Source organism: Clinocottus analis, unplaced genomic scaffold, assembly GCF_023055335.1.
Source record: "Clinocottus analis isolate CAN_PGR_092001 unplaced genomic scaffold, fCliAna1.0.p SCAF_3, whole genome shotgun sequence".
Classification (NCBI taxonomy): Eukaryota; Metazoa; Chordata; class Actinopteri; order Perciformes; family Cottidae; genus Clinocottus; species Clinocottus analis.
The window spans coordinates 1,831,786-1,847,743 of record NW_027176042.1 but is presented as its reverse complement, the minus strand read 5'-3'; the positions used below and the strand labels follow the sequence as shown (position 1 = coordinate 1,847,743).

Sequence of the window (15,958 nt, the reverse complement as noted above, 5' to 3'; positions counted from 1 at the left end):
CTCATGAATATTCTAGAGACTCTGTGATTGGTCATCCTTCTCATGAATATTCTAAAGACCCGGAAGTGGGGCGGTACTGCTGTTTTGCTGTCGAGTCACCTCTGTCAGGATGGAGGAAAACGAACTGCTATCATGCTGAAAAACGAATGCTCCCGACAACCGAGCATCATCCACCGGAACAGTTAGACACGAGGCTCCGTTTACCTTGACGTAGCGTACCATTTTTCTATAACGCTTTGTTAAAATGATGGAAGAAATCGACCGGTTCCAAGTACCTCCAGTCAACGGAGAGACGCAGCCTTTGGTAAGAAAAAAAAGAGAAAAAAAAACACACAGTTTATGCAAATAATTCTATTGAATGCAAACGACATTTCGTTCGTGGGTTTATCTTGACAGCTGCGTGACATAATCTGCGGGTGAGAGCTAACCGATAGCATTTTACATCTTTGGCACAAACTGAGCCGTTGGGAGGGTGTAGATGGATGTTCTGCAGATGAAAGGATAGCGGCGGCTAACGTCATCTCTTTCTCCATAGAGTGATCACATTAATAATGCATGTTTTAAATGAGAGACACGCATTCACTGTATATTGCATCGCAGGACTCAAAACCACGCATTTGACTAATATCTTGTTGTTGTTGTGTGTGTGTGTTTTTTTTTTTTTTTAAATCCACGTCAGTATGTGCGCAATAACATCAATAGGCGACATAGCCCACTGTGTGTTGCGTGATGTCTCTGTGGTGACGTGTTATTTGGGTCGGGGCGGCTGTAGGTGCTGTGAGCCCGACTGCGCGCGTGAACGGGGAGCTCTGTCCACAGTCACACCGACACTGCAGACTGCAACCCCTCAGGATGGCTAGCCCGAGCAGGCCCATAGTAAGAGAACATAGCCTCTCCTTCCATGATTTATTATTGGACTCAGACCTGCCAGTGCACGTAGCACACACACACACACTCAAACAGTAGCCAGCCATGGCTTCAATGTGTTCTGTGCTTCTGTCTATGTAACACAGGGGTTATGTATGTTTCTCCAGGTTTTGAACTCAGGCCCAACCTCCACACTGGACAAGATCTGACATGATACGAATGGCCTCCAATAACTTACTGAACCACTGCTCTTATTCCCTACATTTCAGCCTTTATTTCATCAGTACAGCGTGTTATTACCATGGATAGTTCTGCTTTACCAGTCATATTCTCCAAAGCAGTCTCAAACAGCTGTCCCTTTTTCTTTTTCTTCTTTTTTTTGTGTATAAGTGTTTGCCTTTGGGTTTTACAGCCAAAGCAGAGCTCCCAGTTCTACTGTTCATTCTCATACCCGTGCTTCCCCAGCCCTCTCACCCCTGAGGCTGAACACCAGCAGAAATCACAGAATAACATACTTTCTGTGGTACAGAAAGCCTCTTTTTTTGCCTCTCCTCATGAGGCGCTGATCAGTCTGCTCTCATGTTTTATCCAGGGAGATTTCTGTGGAATTCAATCCGATATCAGAGAGACTTGGATTGTGGCTGCAATTTAACATTTACTCATCGTGTAATTCCTTATTATCATGCTGCGGCCTCCTAAATGTACCTAGATCTCGCAGTCCCAGCCTCTAAAACAGTCCCCTCACTTTCCATTCATGTCCCAATGTGTCAGAAACACACACACACGGCTGTGTATTTTAATGCTAATAACTTCCATTGTGGTCGCTGAAATGCGTGAATGCACCTGGCACCTGCATCCTTGTTGAGAATTCATTTCACACAAACACAACGGCTTTTTATAGAAGACGATGGAGGAGAAGCGTCGCTAGATCTCTGTGGTGAATGATCACATGCAGGTGCTCTTTGGATGCTTGTAAAGGGCTCATTGCATTGGTGGAAAAAGGTCACAGAAAATGCACGCCCCCCACCCCCCCTTTGAAACTGAACCACGTTTGTGCAAAATGTATATTTTACATGGCAATATGTATTTAAAAAGGACCCTGATGAAGACCAATGTCCATGCCATTTTAAATACACATTCCCATGTAAAATAAAACCCTTTGAGACCATATTACACCTGTGAAATCAGCCCTTCTTATGATGTAAGAAGTGATTTGAATCAGTGAGTTATCGTCTTTTATCGTAAACGTTCCACGCTTCAGATTGTGAACGTTACCTTTATTTTTTTTTAACCCTCGTTAAGCACAAGGACATTTGAGAATGATTACTGTCGGCTAAATCATAAGGATAACATGCCACTGTTTTGACGGTCACCTGATGGATCAGTGGAGGCTGCTATTGGCCGGCGGGAGGCCGCGAGGTGTAATCCGGCCAATCGCTCGGCGTCTGTGCTGCGTCAGCGGCCTTGTGGCTCTTCTTCATCATCGGAGGCAGTAAAGGAGTCGGAGGACAGGCTGATGAAATAGATACACTGAGTGTACACATGTTCTCCCAGTGTGTGTGTGTGTGTCGGTGTGTGTGAGCATGAGTGAGTGCAGGTGTCTTTGAATGCATGTTGAAGGTCAGGGCCAGTGGCCCTGTTTGACTTTTACATGCATCCAACTCAAAGCGTCACTCCTCATGTCGCAGTCCTCTGCAGGCTTTAGACGCATGTTTTAAATGGCTTATCCAAAGCGGAGCACATCAGGATTTATTTTGGATTGCATTTCCGTTTGGGAACTTCTGGTAGCATTTATTTTCGACCAAACTTTAGAGCAATACAGCGTAAGCTGGTCTATTTTAAGATTGTTTATTATGGGCAACCCGCTCCTTGCTATCAGTCATTTATTGTCGTCTTATATTCGAGAAGTGGCGGTGAATTCTGTCACGTTGAACTTAATACCACATCCCTTTCATTATTAACTGCCGGCTCCGCTGAGACATTTCAAAGGGATTTAGCTTGACAGACGATGTGACCCTACCTCATCACAGGATCTGTCCATGCTGGAAAGGGAAGTGTGAAAAACAAGAATGAAGGAAAAAAGAAGTAAATCCCGTGGGTAAGCCATGATGATCCAAGGGAAGGGACTGTCACAGAAGCGAGAGAGCGAGCGTGTGTTTGTGCTTGTTACTGCGGGAATGCCTCGTCTGCACGCCGACTCGTCACCGTCACCGTCGCAGCTCTCGTTAATTATTCCAGTTAAATGGATGCTGCTCCGTCGCCGGATGAGAACGAGACTACGAGACTTTGGCCGTAGTGCCGTGGGGTCCTGTAGAGAAGTGGAAGGAAGTTGTTTCACAATGAGAGACGATTTGTCTGGATGGAAACATTTAAAAACATTCAATATTCGCCTTTTGCTTCGATGGCAATAATGCATGTTTTTGCTTTTAGTTCAGCTTGAGCTTTACCTTGACGCCCCGTGTTCAGTTTGTTGCACCAGATTTTTTTATGTGCCTCTTGTTTTATTAAATCTGTTACACCAGGAGTGATATTTTCACTGTCCCTGCTAAATACTCATGAATGTTTTATCAAGCAAAGTGAGAATGGATCTCATGGAATTATAGTATTTCATAGTGACACCATCAAAGTGTTTTTGATGCAATAAATCCCGGCATATCTGCGTCTACCTTTTTTATTTTCACATCCCATCAATTCCCCCGCAAGCTTTAAAGACACTTTAGCTTTTGTAGAAGTATAAATATGCCTCTTTTGCTATGTTTCCTTTAGGTATCCACCCTTTTAATTATATATGTATGTGAGTACAGAGCAGTGGCTTTAACTGTAAAATAGTCTCAGCTCCAGGTATTTAATTGCTTGGAGGATAGTTTAAGTACGACAGCCATTTCTCTTTTTGGGAAAAACAGAGTTATTGAAAGCCAAACGGCCCGGTGGTCCATGTGGAGCCCCTCAGAGCGCTACAAGGGGGCGACTGTGGGGTCGACATAATGTGGCGCTCTGTCGGCCCGGCGCGGCCCGGCGCGGCCCGGCTCCCCGCTCTCAATCTGGGGAAGCCGGCGGGCTCCGACAGGAACCCCCTCTGTTCCCTCACGGCCGCCTCCCCACGCCGGCGGCGCTCGCACAGAAAAGAGACGGAGCCAGAACACTCGAGCCTATTGATGCAGGAAACCAGGCCGCTATGGAGGCTCACAGGCGGGGGAGGGGGGAGGGAGGGAGGGAGGGAGGGAGGAAGAGAGGGAGGGAGGAAAGGACACAAGCAGTGTCTGAAAAAAAAGAGCAGATTCTCGGCTGTGTGGGCCGGTGATAAATCACTGCCCTCACCACTGTGTTCAAGTCCAGCTGCCCCCAATGGGAGTACAACACAAGTTGATTTGAATTGTTTTTTTGTTTTTTACCAGAAACATCAAGTTTAATCCCACTCAGCCACTAGCAAATACTTCACATGATAGCACAGGCAGGTGGTTGTTGGTGTTTTGCCGTTTAGCTCCGGCCCGGCTGACATGCTCTGCACTGTGCCTTTTCCAAACATGTCCTAGGACCCCGCGGCGTCCTCGACCTCGGAGGCCGACGCCGACGGCAAGGGAGAGACCGTGGCCATGAACTACAAGCCGTCCCCGCTGCAAGTGCAAATAGGTATCGCAAGAAAACACACGACGTCACACTGGATGAGCAAAGTGTAGCAGTGAGCAGTAACACAACCTTTTAGAATGGAAATAGTTAAAGCTGTGAACAAAGCGGTGCCTCGGGCTGCAGCAGCATGCAGATGAGTGTTGAGGAATATCATAAAAGGTCAAAATAAGCCCAAACATTCTGAATGCTAATTCAATTATATTCAAATATATATTGTCTCCTGAAACTCTACAGTCCACATGCACAAAGGGCTCAGTTACATCTTCTCAAACTCATTTAATTAACTTAATGTGTCGCTTGTTCACTGTACAGCAACTATAGAGCAGATAGATCATGTTCAGTTTTTGTTTTGAACATATTTGATTAATTCGGCAACAAACAAATGCATATAAACGGGCATCTGAACGTCATGAAGGTTTATTGATGCATTTCCTGATGACCTCACACCCTGTGGTTGCGTAGAGAAACAGAGGGACCTTGCCAGGAAGGGATCCGTGAAGAACGGCACCGCGGGGAGTCCTGTCAATCAACAGCCCAAGAAGAACGCCAGGACAAGGTAACGACACCGTTTTCTGACATTTTAAGTCCATGTTAAGTCCCAGCATGCCCCATTTAGACAACCTTTTGGCTTAAAATACGTAATTTCTTTATATTTTGAACCGAACGACACAGTTTCTTGACTGAAACTCCTTCCTAACAGGACAAGACTTTGTTTTATAGTGATTTTTGTTACATATTCTGATTCTTTAGGTCCTAATCTTTCCAAAATGGTGTCTTATTGACGCTCCAGGAGGCATTTTTTTAAGGAATCTGGCTCATATCATGCTGGATGTTTATAGTTACCATCAAAATATATTTTAAAAGTGATTTTTATGCAGATATACATTTTTTCCCAAGACTTTGCTGAACAAATACATACAATAAGCACAAGTACAGGAATTAATTTTGGGTTCCTACGACGACTCAAACACAGGGGAAAAGGAGGTCTGAAGCCCAAAATGGTTCCACAGTTGTCAACGGGTTAATTAGGTTTATTTTTAGAGACTGTTTGTGGCCTGAATGCTGGTAAAAGAGTCAAAGCGCCGAGCATCGACCCAACAACATGACAACTGGCTCATCTGTCTAATCCCACCCACTGGTGGTGGATTACTGGGAATACAAGAAAGGCTACCGACTGGTCTCTGTCCCACTGGGGGGGGGGGGATAATCCAGAAACGCCTGCAGTCTGACGGCTGCAGATTAGCCCCGATTTGTGTTTCCTCGCGCGCCCGTGAGAAGAGCGCCACACTGAGGTCATCCTGTTCCCGCCTGACTTGAGTTTGAAATGTTTGGAGCCGTGCCACTCGGCGTGCAAAAGCCCCATGCGTTGTGTGTTTTCAAAGTCTTCTGTGTTGTGTGTCGTCGTCTGCGCTCATCTTCAGGCTGGTGGTGCCGAACAAAGGCTACTCCTCTTTAGACCAGAGCCCGGACGAGAAGCCCCTGGTGGCGCTGGACACCGACAGGTACGTACCTCACGTTGCACATCTTCATGTGAGAAAGAGCACGCTTTTTGTTGAGAGAGGGCGCGGGAGAAATGTGCTAACTTGCAGTTTTGTCGCTCTCACATTAATCCATATGGCAACTTGAGAGAGTTCTTAACAGAAGGGATCCTAAAAAAAGGGACAAAGCCTCTCCCAGGGCGCGGGATTAGAGGATAGCGGGGTGAGGATTTGGGCAGGGAAAAGCAGCTCAGAGGGAGTGCTCCCCCCTCCTCCCCCGTACACCAGCAGGTCTTCATTGGACTCAGATGAGTCCCACCCTTTGTGCCCCGTGAGGAACACTCTCGGGCCAAACGAGGGCTCTGGAAAGCGTCCCGGGCCGACGTCACGTATCGCTTCGTGCTCTCTGAGTCACAGCGGCGCCGGACGGCAGCTTGTTTACGCCCCACACGTCAGACTCGCTTTGCACAGTGCCGCTCTGTTCGCTGGTGACAGTGACGGTGATTACTCATGCGGATTGGGGGGAAAAAAGCCTGTTCGCTGCATTCGCCTCATTTTACTTAGATTTGATTTTATAGATGAATAAATAAGTAAAAACGTTGTTATCGTCCTTTATGTTGTTCCATGATTACATGAGAAAGTTAGTATTAGGGTTTAGGGGTTAAGGGTTAAGGGTTTAGGGTTAGGGGTTAAGGGGTAAGGATTTAGGGGTTAAGGGTTTATGGTTAGGGGTTAAGGGTTAAGGGTTAAGGGTTTATGGTTAGGGGTTAAGGGTTTATGGTTAGGGGTTAACGGGTAAGGGTTTAGGGGTTAAGGGTTTAGGGTTAGGGGTTAAGGGGTAAGGGTTTAGGGGTTAAGGGTTTATGGTTAGGGGTTAAGGGTTTATGGTTAGGGGTTTAGGGGTTTAGGGGTTAAGGGTTTCGGGTTAGGGTTTAAGGGTTAAGGGTTTATGGGTTAAGGGTTTATGGTTAGGGGTTAAGGGTTAGTGGTTAAGGGGTAAAGGTTTAGGGTTTATGGTTAAGGATTTATGGTTAGGGGTTAAGGGGTAAGGGTTAAGGGTTTATGGTTAAGGGTTTAGGGGTTAAGGGTTTATGGTTAAGGGTTAAGGGTTTAGGGTTAGGGGTTAAGGGGTAAGGGTTTAGGGTTTAGGGGTTAAGGGTTTATGGTTAGGGGTTTAGGGTTTAGGGGTTAAGGGTTTATGGTTAGGGGTCAAGGGTTTATGGTTAGGGTTTAAGGGATTGGGGTTAGGGGGTTAGGGTTCAGGGGTAAGGGTTCAGGGGTAAGGGTTTAGGGGTAAGAGTTTAGGGGTAGGTATGATGTGTTTTGTCACACTTATGAAATAAATAAATACTCCTGATGATGTACGGACAAAATAACCTCAATACAGACCAGATCTTTAAAGAAAAGTCTGGAATCACAGAGTGTGAAAGACCTTCAGCAGACAGGAAGCAGAGGACGAAATAGTTTGCAGCATTGCATCAAGGGAAATGTAGGAGCCAGCAAGTCAGGATGACTCTCACCTGTCTCACTGCCGACTCTCACCTGTCTTTCAGTGACGATGACTTCGACATGTCCAGATACTCCTCATCAGGATACTCCTCAGCCGAGGTGAGATGTCTGAGGGACCAGGTATCTATACACACATTATACCGTTTCACAGCGTCATTCGGTGAACCCACAACACATCACCACCCGATCACCCAGTCCCATTGTCACACCACTCCCACCAGGTACATGTGCACCTGTCTGAAGTAGACCTGCCAGCCTTCATAGTCACAGTCACCTGTGATGCTTCTTTCCATAGTTCTCATTCAATATTTCCTTTTCATTTCCTCCTCTTCGACCTGCCTGCGCCATCACCTCTGTTTCTGTAAGAACTGAATTGTCGTGAGGTCTTTTTAAAGAACACGCGCAGGAAGTAGCGTCCCTCACGCGGTCGTCCCTCGCTGGAGGATTTTGCGGACGCCGTGCCGAGGCCCTTGCTGATGCGGCGTCTCCTCCGCCGTCTGCCTTCTCTTAGCAGATCAACCAGGACCTGAACATCCAGCTGCTGAAGGACGGCTACCGGCTCGACGAGATCCCCGACGACGAGGACCTGGATCTGATCCCCCCGAAGGCGGTCAACCCCACCTGCATGTGCTGCCAGGCTGCTCCCTCCACAGCCTGTCAAATCCAATAGCCCCCCCGACCCCCCACAAAGGGAAACCCCCTCCCGCCTGCACCGAGGACATCTACCGACCAGAGCGGCAGCGAGGAGGACGAACTATCAGCCGGCAAAGGCCCGAAGGAGAAACGACGCTTTCTAAAGGCCGAGTGGAGTGGAAATGGAGGCGGGTCGAGTCGTGAGAAGAGCGCGTTCCTCCTATGGTTGGATGCGTGCGTCTTACTTGTGCGTCGCCGCTCCGGCGAGGACTCGACCGGCGGCGGAAACATTACCTCGGAAGGGACGCCGCGTTCTTTTGCTTCGTCTTCGTTTTGACTTCCCATCTCGTGCTCGTGGATCTGCTGGTTTGAGAGGAACCTCGGGGAGGGGGCGGGGGGGGGGGTTGTGCTCCATCGTGGAAGAACAGACACAAACGGTGTGACATCACCGGGACAGTGCGTCACCGCGGAGTCGACTCCTCCCACCGCGGCGTCATTAAAAGTGTCGGATCAAAGGACGAGGAGAGATCGGACGTTTTCGTCGTGGGCCATTGTTTTTTCTTTCCCATTCCTCTGCTTCGTCTTCCTGTGTGTGTATACGTGTGTGTGTGTGTCGGGCATGAAGATGACCTGTGCGTGTCTAAAGTGTGTCCGAGGGAGTCACCCGGCCGCTGGTTTAAAACACTAACTCACGACGCCATCGGGAGGAATTTGTCCCGCGGCGTAATTGTCTCACGTTCGGCTCAAAAAGAAGCCGGAAAAACAAAATAGTTGTGCATGTTGCCTGTTAACTGTGTCCTAATGGCCAGCTCGTGCAGATGATTTTTACCGGTTATTGTCGACCTCTGAACACGCGAGTAGTGTGTAGGTTCCCCACTGTGACGTCAGCGTAGAGACACCGCTCACGAGTTACCGCGTCCGTCCTTTGTGTCCATGGACACGAGCACACGGGCCGCCACCTGCAGTGAATGTGTCACAAAATACTTCTACTTCTACTACTACTACTACTGCTACTACTACTACTACTACTACTACTACTACTACTACTACTAATAAGAGGCTTTGAACATGTGCAAACGCATAGAAAGTTGTGCAGTTTTGGCCGTAGCTGTGTGTTATGGTTTCTGAAGGGATTCTGCTGAAATGAAATGGATTGTTATGATTTAATTACAGGAGAAAAAAAACACACAGTTTTAGTTGTACGTGTATTGGGTTTGTGTGGTTGTGCACTTCCCCCCCACCCCCCCTTTTGGACTCGTCTGATCCGGTTCTGGGTCTGTCCTCGTAGCACCGGACACGGCTGTGTGTCGTAGGAAGCGCTTCACGCATACGGATTATTTGTCATGTTTACATCACACATGTTTTTACGTCTTCAGAGGATAAAAGTCACCTGCATGTGAATCTTGTCGGTGGAAGAATAAGCCGGTCCCCACCCCAAAAAAAACACTAAAATGCGCATTTTGACACTTGAAAAAACATTTTGTGTTCGTCATAACTTAAACCTGGATACACATGCATCTCCTAGAGATGTTGGAGCTTGGTCAAGAAGGAATAATGTGTGTTTTAATGAACGATTAGCGCCGTAAACCGAGAATAAAAAGAGCTAAAAGCGACTAGGAAGGGAAACCCCGTCATCCCTGATGTTCCTAAATATCCAGCATCAATGTTCCTCCAGCGTTCAGGTTGCTAAAGGAAACATAACTTGTGTTTAGTAGATCTCACCTGGAGAGAGAGCGTGAGTTCACTCAACACGAACGTGTTTTAACTGTCGGTGAATATGGTGCTGATATTATTTTCTATAATTAATCTTCATCCCAGTGGATCCTCACACTCTCCTCCAGGCCAAAGTCTTCTCACGAGGGGGGCGGAGCCTCACTAATCTCTTGAGTTCAGTGTTAATTAACGCGTCGTAAAAAAACAAAACAGAAGCTATTTATTTGCAGTTGTGTGTGTTTTTTTTTCTTAATTTATTTTTCAAGAACGGGAAATAATTCATGTGCAGACAAGATTTTTATTTTGTTTTATTTTGTCAGGTGCTTATTATTATTATTATTATTATTATTATGATGATTGTGAACTGGTTCCATTTAGATTTTAACGGTGTCAAAAGTTCTGTGTATAGTGCAACATATCAAAAAAAATAAATATTAGATATCTGAACTGTGACGTGTCGTGCTTCTCTGTGCGAGCTGCTGCAGGAAAGTCACTGAAGGCACCTTTCCAGTGAGGAAAGAGAGGATGGGAGGAGGGATGGAGGGATGGAAGAGTGGTGAGTGAGTGTGTTGGAGGAGGGGAGGGGGGGTCGGGTCTTTGTGATTAGCCTCGCGTTGATCCCTCGGGAGCAGATGGCGAGCGGCGGCTTACCTCCAGAAGACGCCTCCAATCCTCAGGATCTAGTTTGTGTCCACGCTGACGGGAGGAAGACGTCGTGCAAAAAGGTTCATGAGACGCAACCGCCGGCAGACAGGTGAGCCCCCCCCCCCCGTGGCGAGGTGACGCTCGTGGTCGTAGGTAGAAGGTGTCGCTGTCAAACTGGGAGTAGTGGGCCTTCTGGTGCAGTTCACCTTACCGTCAGCCCGCCCCTCACAGATTGAGACGTGAGCATGCTGCCGAGGGTCCTGAGCGCCGCCGCCGAGCTGCTGCTGCTGCTGCTGCTGCTCTGCGTGCAGCGGCCGCACGCCGCCGCCGCCGCCCTGTCGGCCGTTTCCTCCTACGAGTTCACGGCCTACAGGATGCAGCAGTTCAACCTGGTGCAGAAGAAGCACGGTGAGTTTTTACTGGAGCTCTTTGCAGCTTTGAGGGGCTTGAGTGTGTCCGTTTAATGCTTTTAATTCTGCATTTCAAAGGAAACTATTGTACTTTCTACTGCTTTCTGCTTCATACTGGAAGCTGTCATCCAGTGTTTAAACCTTTTGGGCTTGTGACCTCTTATTAAAACAAAAGAAGAAGCTGTGTCTCCTTGTTTCAGACCAATCAGTAGTTAAAGAGAGAGTTCCTCTCTGGAAGGCCCAAAATCATCATGAAGATCAGAGTAAAGTTTGAAAAATACCTGCAAATGTGTTCTGCAGAACAATATTACATATCTATACATAGATATATACACACATGTGTGTGTATTACTGATGCACTGATATCTAAACGGGTCATAATCATGTTTGCATGCCAAATCTTAATATAACGTTAAGATAAAAGCAGTTGAGTACTAATACAACACATCCTGTATAGCGCAGTGTATTATCACTGTGAAATGAGTACAGGAGTCCAGCAGTGAGGTGTCTTGAGTTGTGTGTTTGTGTTGTTTTGTGCCGTGAGGCTGCCGCGGCGCCATCGTGGTGGCGGAGGCGCGCTCGGCGGACGAGCCGGTGCTGACGCGGCGCTGCGTCATCATGAAGGTGCAGGACTTCACCACGGAGAAGTACCTGGAGGCCCAGAGGCAAAGCGCCGCCGCCGTCCTGATCCTGCTGCCCGCAAACATCTCCGGGATCCCCCAGGATGCCGTGCAGGTACCCGGTTATCCAGAAAACACCTTTTTTGTTTTGGCTCCAGGACATGCTGCGAGGCAACAAGGGAGAAGAAAAAAATGACCTCCAGCTTCTCTTGTGACAGGATACACTTCCTGTAGGAGGTCTTGTGTCTCAGTGCTCCGGGGCTTTAGGTAACAGCTCGCCGACAGCTCTCAGCATCCTTCATCATACGTCTGCGTCCTCTTCCTCCCCCCTCCTCTCCCTCGCAGTCCTTCATGGTGAGTGAGAGCGAGGCCTTGCAGAAGGAGACCCTCATGCCCGTGTACGTGGCGCCCGAAGACGAGCAGCTGCTTTGCATGTACGACGAGGTCAAGCGGGCCGCGGCCGCCAGGACCTCGTCCATCTTCGTCAGAGGTGAGAGGCGGCGACCATTTTTAACTCCAAGGAGGTGAACGTGACCCACATGGAGGTTCATGTCTCTCTCTCTCGCAGTGTTTCGCAGCATGGTCACAGCGACGGCCTTCCAGATCCTCGTGAGCAACAACGTCGCCATCAAAGGCGTCACCGACAACGTCATCACCACGCTGGAGGTGAGTCCGGAGCCGTTGTTCAGGCGCACAGTCAGAACCGGATGTGTTTGGCTCGTGTTACCGGTCCTCTCCTCGGTGTAACGGGGCGATGCTTCTTCCCTTTAAGGGGGTGCTTCCCGGCACGGGGGAGGATGTTCCCACGGTCGTCATCACCGCCCACTACGACTCCTACGGGCTGGCACCAGTGAGTCATGAAGCACTTAATGCCGTATTTATGTGCAGCGCAATGCTGTGTGTATTCATGTGTGTGTTGGTGTGCAACGCAGTGGTTGTCCTATGGAGCGGACTCCAATGGGAGTGGGGTCACCATCCTACTGGAGTTGGTGCGTCTCTTCCACAAGCTTTTCAGCAGCCCGAGCACGAGGCCTCCGTGAGTTTACTGATCATCATCTGAAGAGAAAGTGTCTCCTGTCACGTAAAACGACACGCTATGAAATGCCCGATTCCTCTTTTGAAGGTTTCATTTGATGTTCTCCTTAACTGGGGGAGGGAAGTACAATTTCCTCGGCACGAAGAGATGGATTGAAGATAATCTGGACCATGCCGGTGAGCTTTGGGTCTCCAGCAGCTCGTCTGAACACGAGCAGCACGGAGGAGCTTCAATCCAAACCCTTTTTGTTCCTCTCCAGAGTCCAGCCTGCTGCAGGACAACGTGGCGTTTGTTCTGTGTTTGGATACTCTGGCCAACAGCGACGAGCTGCACATGCACGTGTCCCGCCCTCCCAAAGCCGACACGCCCATGCACGCCTTCATTCAACAGCTGGAGGAGGTGACGCGCCTCACTGACACCAGAATGTAAAGGAGGCCTGTCTCTGACCTAAACATGTGCGATCCCTCCACCAGGTGGTGTCGTCCAGATTCCCCTGGGTGAAGGTGGGGCTGGTCCACAAGAAGATCAACCTGGTGGAGTCCTCGGTGGCGTGGGAGCACGAGCGCTACAGCCTGCGCAGGATACCCAGCTTCACTCTGTCTCACCTGGAAGACCCCAAATCTGAGCTGCGTGGCTCCGTGCTGGACACCTTGTGGGTCCTCTAGTCGTGTTTACTACGAGGTGAGGTGAAAAGATGCCGAGAAGACACACGTCACCGTCGTGTTTGTGTCGTCTCGCAGGTCGCAGGTGGACTTCAGGAAAATGAAGCGGAACGGCGTCATCGTAGCAGAAGCGCTGGCTCGTTACATGTACAATCTCTCTGACAAGGTGATTGAATAACATGCAAGTGTCCAAATATGTACACTGTGCTTCCTGCAGTTTTAATGTGTGATTCATCTGTGTTGTCTTCTACAAGGTTCCTCCAAAAGATGTGCAGGTTTTCAAGGGCCAATTGGTGAGTTGGCTGCTCGTTATTTTGGTCCATAAACAAAGGCAAGTGCTGCCCTCTGGTGTTGGTTCGTGGGCATTGCAGCGTGTTGTTCCTTCATTAGATAATCATAATCCAGCTTGTTATTGGCTGCATTATTGCACACTTTCTGCAAATCTGCAAACATGTCGATGCACGTGAGACCTTTTCCACGTCTACGTTCTGCACGCAGGACTTCCACGACGGTCGCATGTCCAGTCTGATGTCCGTCCTGACGTCGGTGCCTCGGGCCGCCCAGCTGCTGGACAAGGAGCCCGCTCACATCCTGCTGGTCAACTCGCTGGAGCACGAGTTCAGACATTACCTGCAGCAGGTGCACAGACACGCCTACCGACAGGATCGCAAGTAAGATGTAGAGGATGTAGCAGCAGCGGGAGAAGAAGAAGAAGCATCCTGTGAAGCGTCTTCCCTCTAATTAACTCCATGTGTGCACACAGGGACCCTGACATCACCTTCTTTGATCAAATGAACCAGCCGATAGTAATGCACAGGTGAGTATCTCCACTCATAAGCACGTTAATTTTAATAAGGCACGAGGACACTGACATGCCTCTTCCTGCAGAGTGAAGCCTGCGGCCTTTGACCTCTTCCTCGGAGGCTGCATCGCTGCGTATTTGGGGATCGTTTACTACAGCATCCAGGTCTGTTAGTACACCGTTCATATTGTCCACCTCACACAGGTGGTCTGATAGTTTTCAACAACATTCGACATGACAGCAGGAAGTGTCTACGTCTTCCCTCGTAAACTAAAAACACATATTTTTCGACTACACTTTGAATAGGGAAGGTAGCGCAGTGTTAGCGCTTTTGTAGCACTCAGTTAGCACTTTGTAGTTTGACTTCATTGAAGGAATTGTACTTTCCTGATTCTTGTTGTTCTGAGTTTGTTCTCACGGTTGAATGCACTTTGGATAACATTGTCAGCTAAATGTGACGTAATGTAACAGGTAGTCGACACTTTGACCCATCAGGTTGGTTTTCTCTGCTCCGTCTCACAGAATTTTGGTTATCTGTACTCGAAGCTCAAAGCGGTGGTCAAATCCAAGCACGAGTAAATGAGAGCGAACACTCGGTCGATGACGAGAGCTTTGAGGTCAGCGCTGCGCTCGCTGGACTCCTGCAGGACACGCGAGCGAGAATCTTCTGGGACCAATCACACGAACAACCTCCAACCACCAACGTGTGCATGACATTTATACTGTTTTAATAAACGCACTGCATTGCGAACCGTTTCTCCGACTGGAATCTTTGTATTAGAGAGCAACGCCAGCTGGAGCTTTGATTTGCTGTCGCCGCTCTGCGTCTGTCCACACGGGTCTGACCGGGCTTCAACGGCCGCTTCCTGTCACCGATAACTCAGAGCGGAGCGGCGGCGACACAAAGGCACCCTGCGGCGCCGGGTGAATTATTGATGCTGGTGCGACACGCTGACAGCGGGATGGAGGTGACCCCCGGGTGCTGCTGGGACATTCTTAGAAAGCCCATCCCTCCTCTGGTTTGTTCCACTTCTGTACATCTGATCAGACTGATTATGTTTTACTGGGTGCTGAGTGTTTGGCATCGCCGCTGACTGGTTTGTGGGAGGGAAGTAGGTCATGCACAGTGACCCGAGGTATGTGTGTCTCTGCAGGGGGCCTCTGGGCTTTAAGGGGGGCCGGCGGCCGCGTGCTCAGGTAGCACAAAGCGTTGTTCTGGTCCAGCAAAGATGCTCTCAACCTTTCTCTACACAGCTTTTTTTATTACTGTGTATTTGCTTGTTGATGGAGATCCTTGCAGGATTTGTAGTGACTGATGCACGCACACATGGAAGGATTGATACACATCAACTATTAGGTGGCATCCACGACCCAGCAACCACTTCAAGAGGAGAAAACACACTTTTGTCGCGGTGTGAGTGCAACAACAGACAGCGTGGGGGGGGAAGGGGAGGAGCCAGCAGGTGACGGGCGGAGGAGAGGGATGCTCACGGCCGCGAGGAGGACAGACAGGTGAGACAAGACGTGGAGATGGCGCCCCTGCTCTACCTCACCGTGTACAAAGAGCAGTTTGCTTCTCCCAGCAGAGCCAAGCGAGAGCATCTTCGGCCCAGCTCGGCCCACCGCAGGAACAACCCCCAGCCCCGGCCGGTAAGAGGCACCACGACGTGTTTGAGTTCTGCAGAAAAAGAGGGAAATATATACGGGATGTTTCATTCTGAAGCGGTCCACGTGAGGTCAAACCAGGAGCCGGATCACTTGTTAGCGGCCGTCTCTTTATGGCTCTTCGTTCAGGCCGCGCGCTAATTGGCGGCTGGTTGTTTACATTTCTTTGCGTGTGGTGAAAGCTGCAGAACATCTATTATTCAGGACTTCCTCCCTGACTGTTTATTCATCCTGACACGGAGTAAACAGCTAAAAACAGAGAGTGTTAGCCCACTGTGAAAAGGAGAAGGG

At 49.0% G+C, this 15,958-nt stretch overlaps 2 protein-coding genes across 5 annotated transcripts; both read left to right on the top strand.

The window, feature by feature from the left end:
* Positions 1-68: 68 nt before the first annotated feature.
* On the top strand, positions 69-8,509 carry fam219aa (family with sequence similarity 219 member Aa). 4 transcript variants are annotated; one of them, XM_068594365.1, is made up of 7 exons: positions 69-304; positions 773-876; positions 4,401-4,497; positions 4,957-5,050; positions 5,916-5,996; positions 7,526-7,601; positions 7,993-8,509. In XM_068594365.1, exons 2-7 carry the CDS (start codon positions 853-855, stop codon positions 8,149-8,151), a joined length of 531 nt encoding a protein of 176 aa, XP_068450466.1. In that variant the 5' UTR covers positions 69-304; positions 773-852; the 3' UTR covers positions 8,152-8,509. The 4 variants fall into 4 exon arrangements, with proteins under 4 accessions (XP_068450466.1, XP_068450465.1, XP_068450464.1 ...); XM_068594364.1 differs by lacking the exon at positions 773-876 and having other exon boundaries at positions 7,526-7,580; positions 7,996-8,509; XM_068594363.1 differs by lacking the exon at positions 773-876 and having other exon boundaries at positions 7,526-7,580.
* Positions 8,510-10,717: 2,208 nt separating this feature from the next.
* Positions 10,718-14,700, top strand: zgc:109965 (Nicalin-1-like). Its single transcript, XM_068594836.1, has 15 exons — positions 10,718-10,880; positions 11,427-11,617; positions 11,848-11,992; positions 12,071-12,168; positions 12,275-12,352; positions 12,435-12,538; positions 12,626-12,714; positions 12,798-12,937; positions 13,012-13,190; positions 13,279-13,366; positions 13,455-13,493; positions 13,699-13,871; positions 13,964-14,017; positions 14,089-14,167; positions 14,525-14,700. The coding sequence occupies exons 1-15, from the start codon at positions 10,718-10,720 to the stop codon at positions 14,579-14,581; spliced, it is 1,677 nt and encodes a 558-aa protein (XP_068450937.1). The 3' UTR covers positions 14,582-14,700.
* The last annotated feature ends 1,258 nt before the right edge of the window (positions 14,701-15,958 follow it).

Bases quoted from the DNA above. Each gene is read 5' to 3' on its own strand.
- fam219aa (XM_068594362.1), top strand. From the start codon at position 245: ATGATGGAAGAAATCGACCGGTTCCAAGTACCTCCAGTCAACGGAGAG. The intron at 305-4,400 runs GTAAGAAAAAAA...AACATGTCCTAG, and splicing joins ACGGAGAGACGCAGCCTTTG to GACCCCGCGGCGTCCTCGAC. The intron at 5,051-5,915 runs GTAACGACACCG...GCTCATCTTCAG, and splicing joins AAGAAGAACGCCAGGACAAG to GCTGGTGGTGCCGAACAAAG.
- zgc:109965 (XM_068594836.1), top strand. From the start codon at position 10,718: ATGCTGCCGAGGGTCCTGAGCGCCGCCGCCGAGCTGCTGCTGCTGCTG. The intron at 11,618-11,847 runs GTACCCGGTTAT...TCTCCCTCGCAG, and splicing joins TCCCCCAGGATGCCGTGCAG to TCCTTCATGGTGAGTGAGAG. The intron at 14,018-14,088 runs GTGAGTATCTCC...CTCTTCCTGCAG, and splicing joins CAGCCGATAGTAATGCACAG to AGTGAAGCCTGCGGCCTTTG.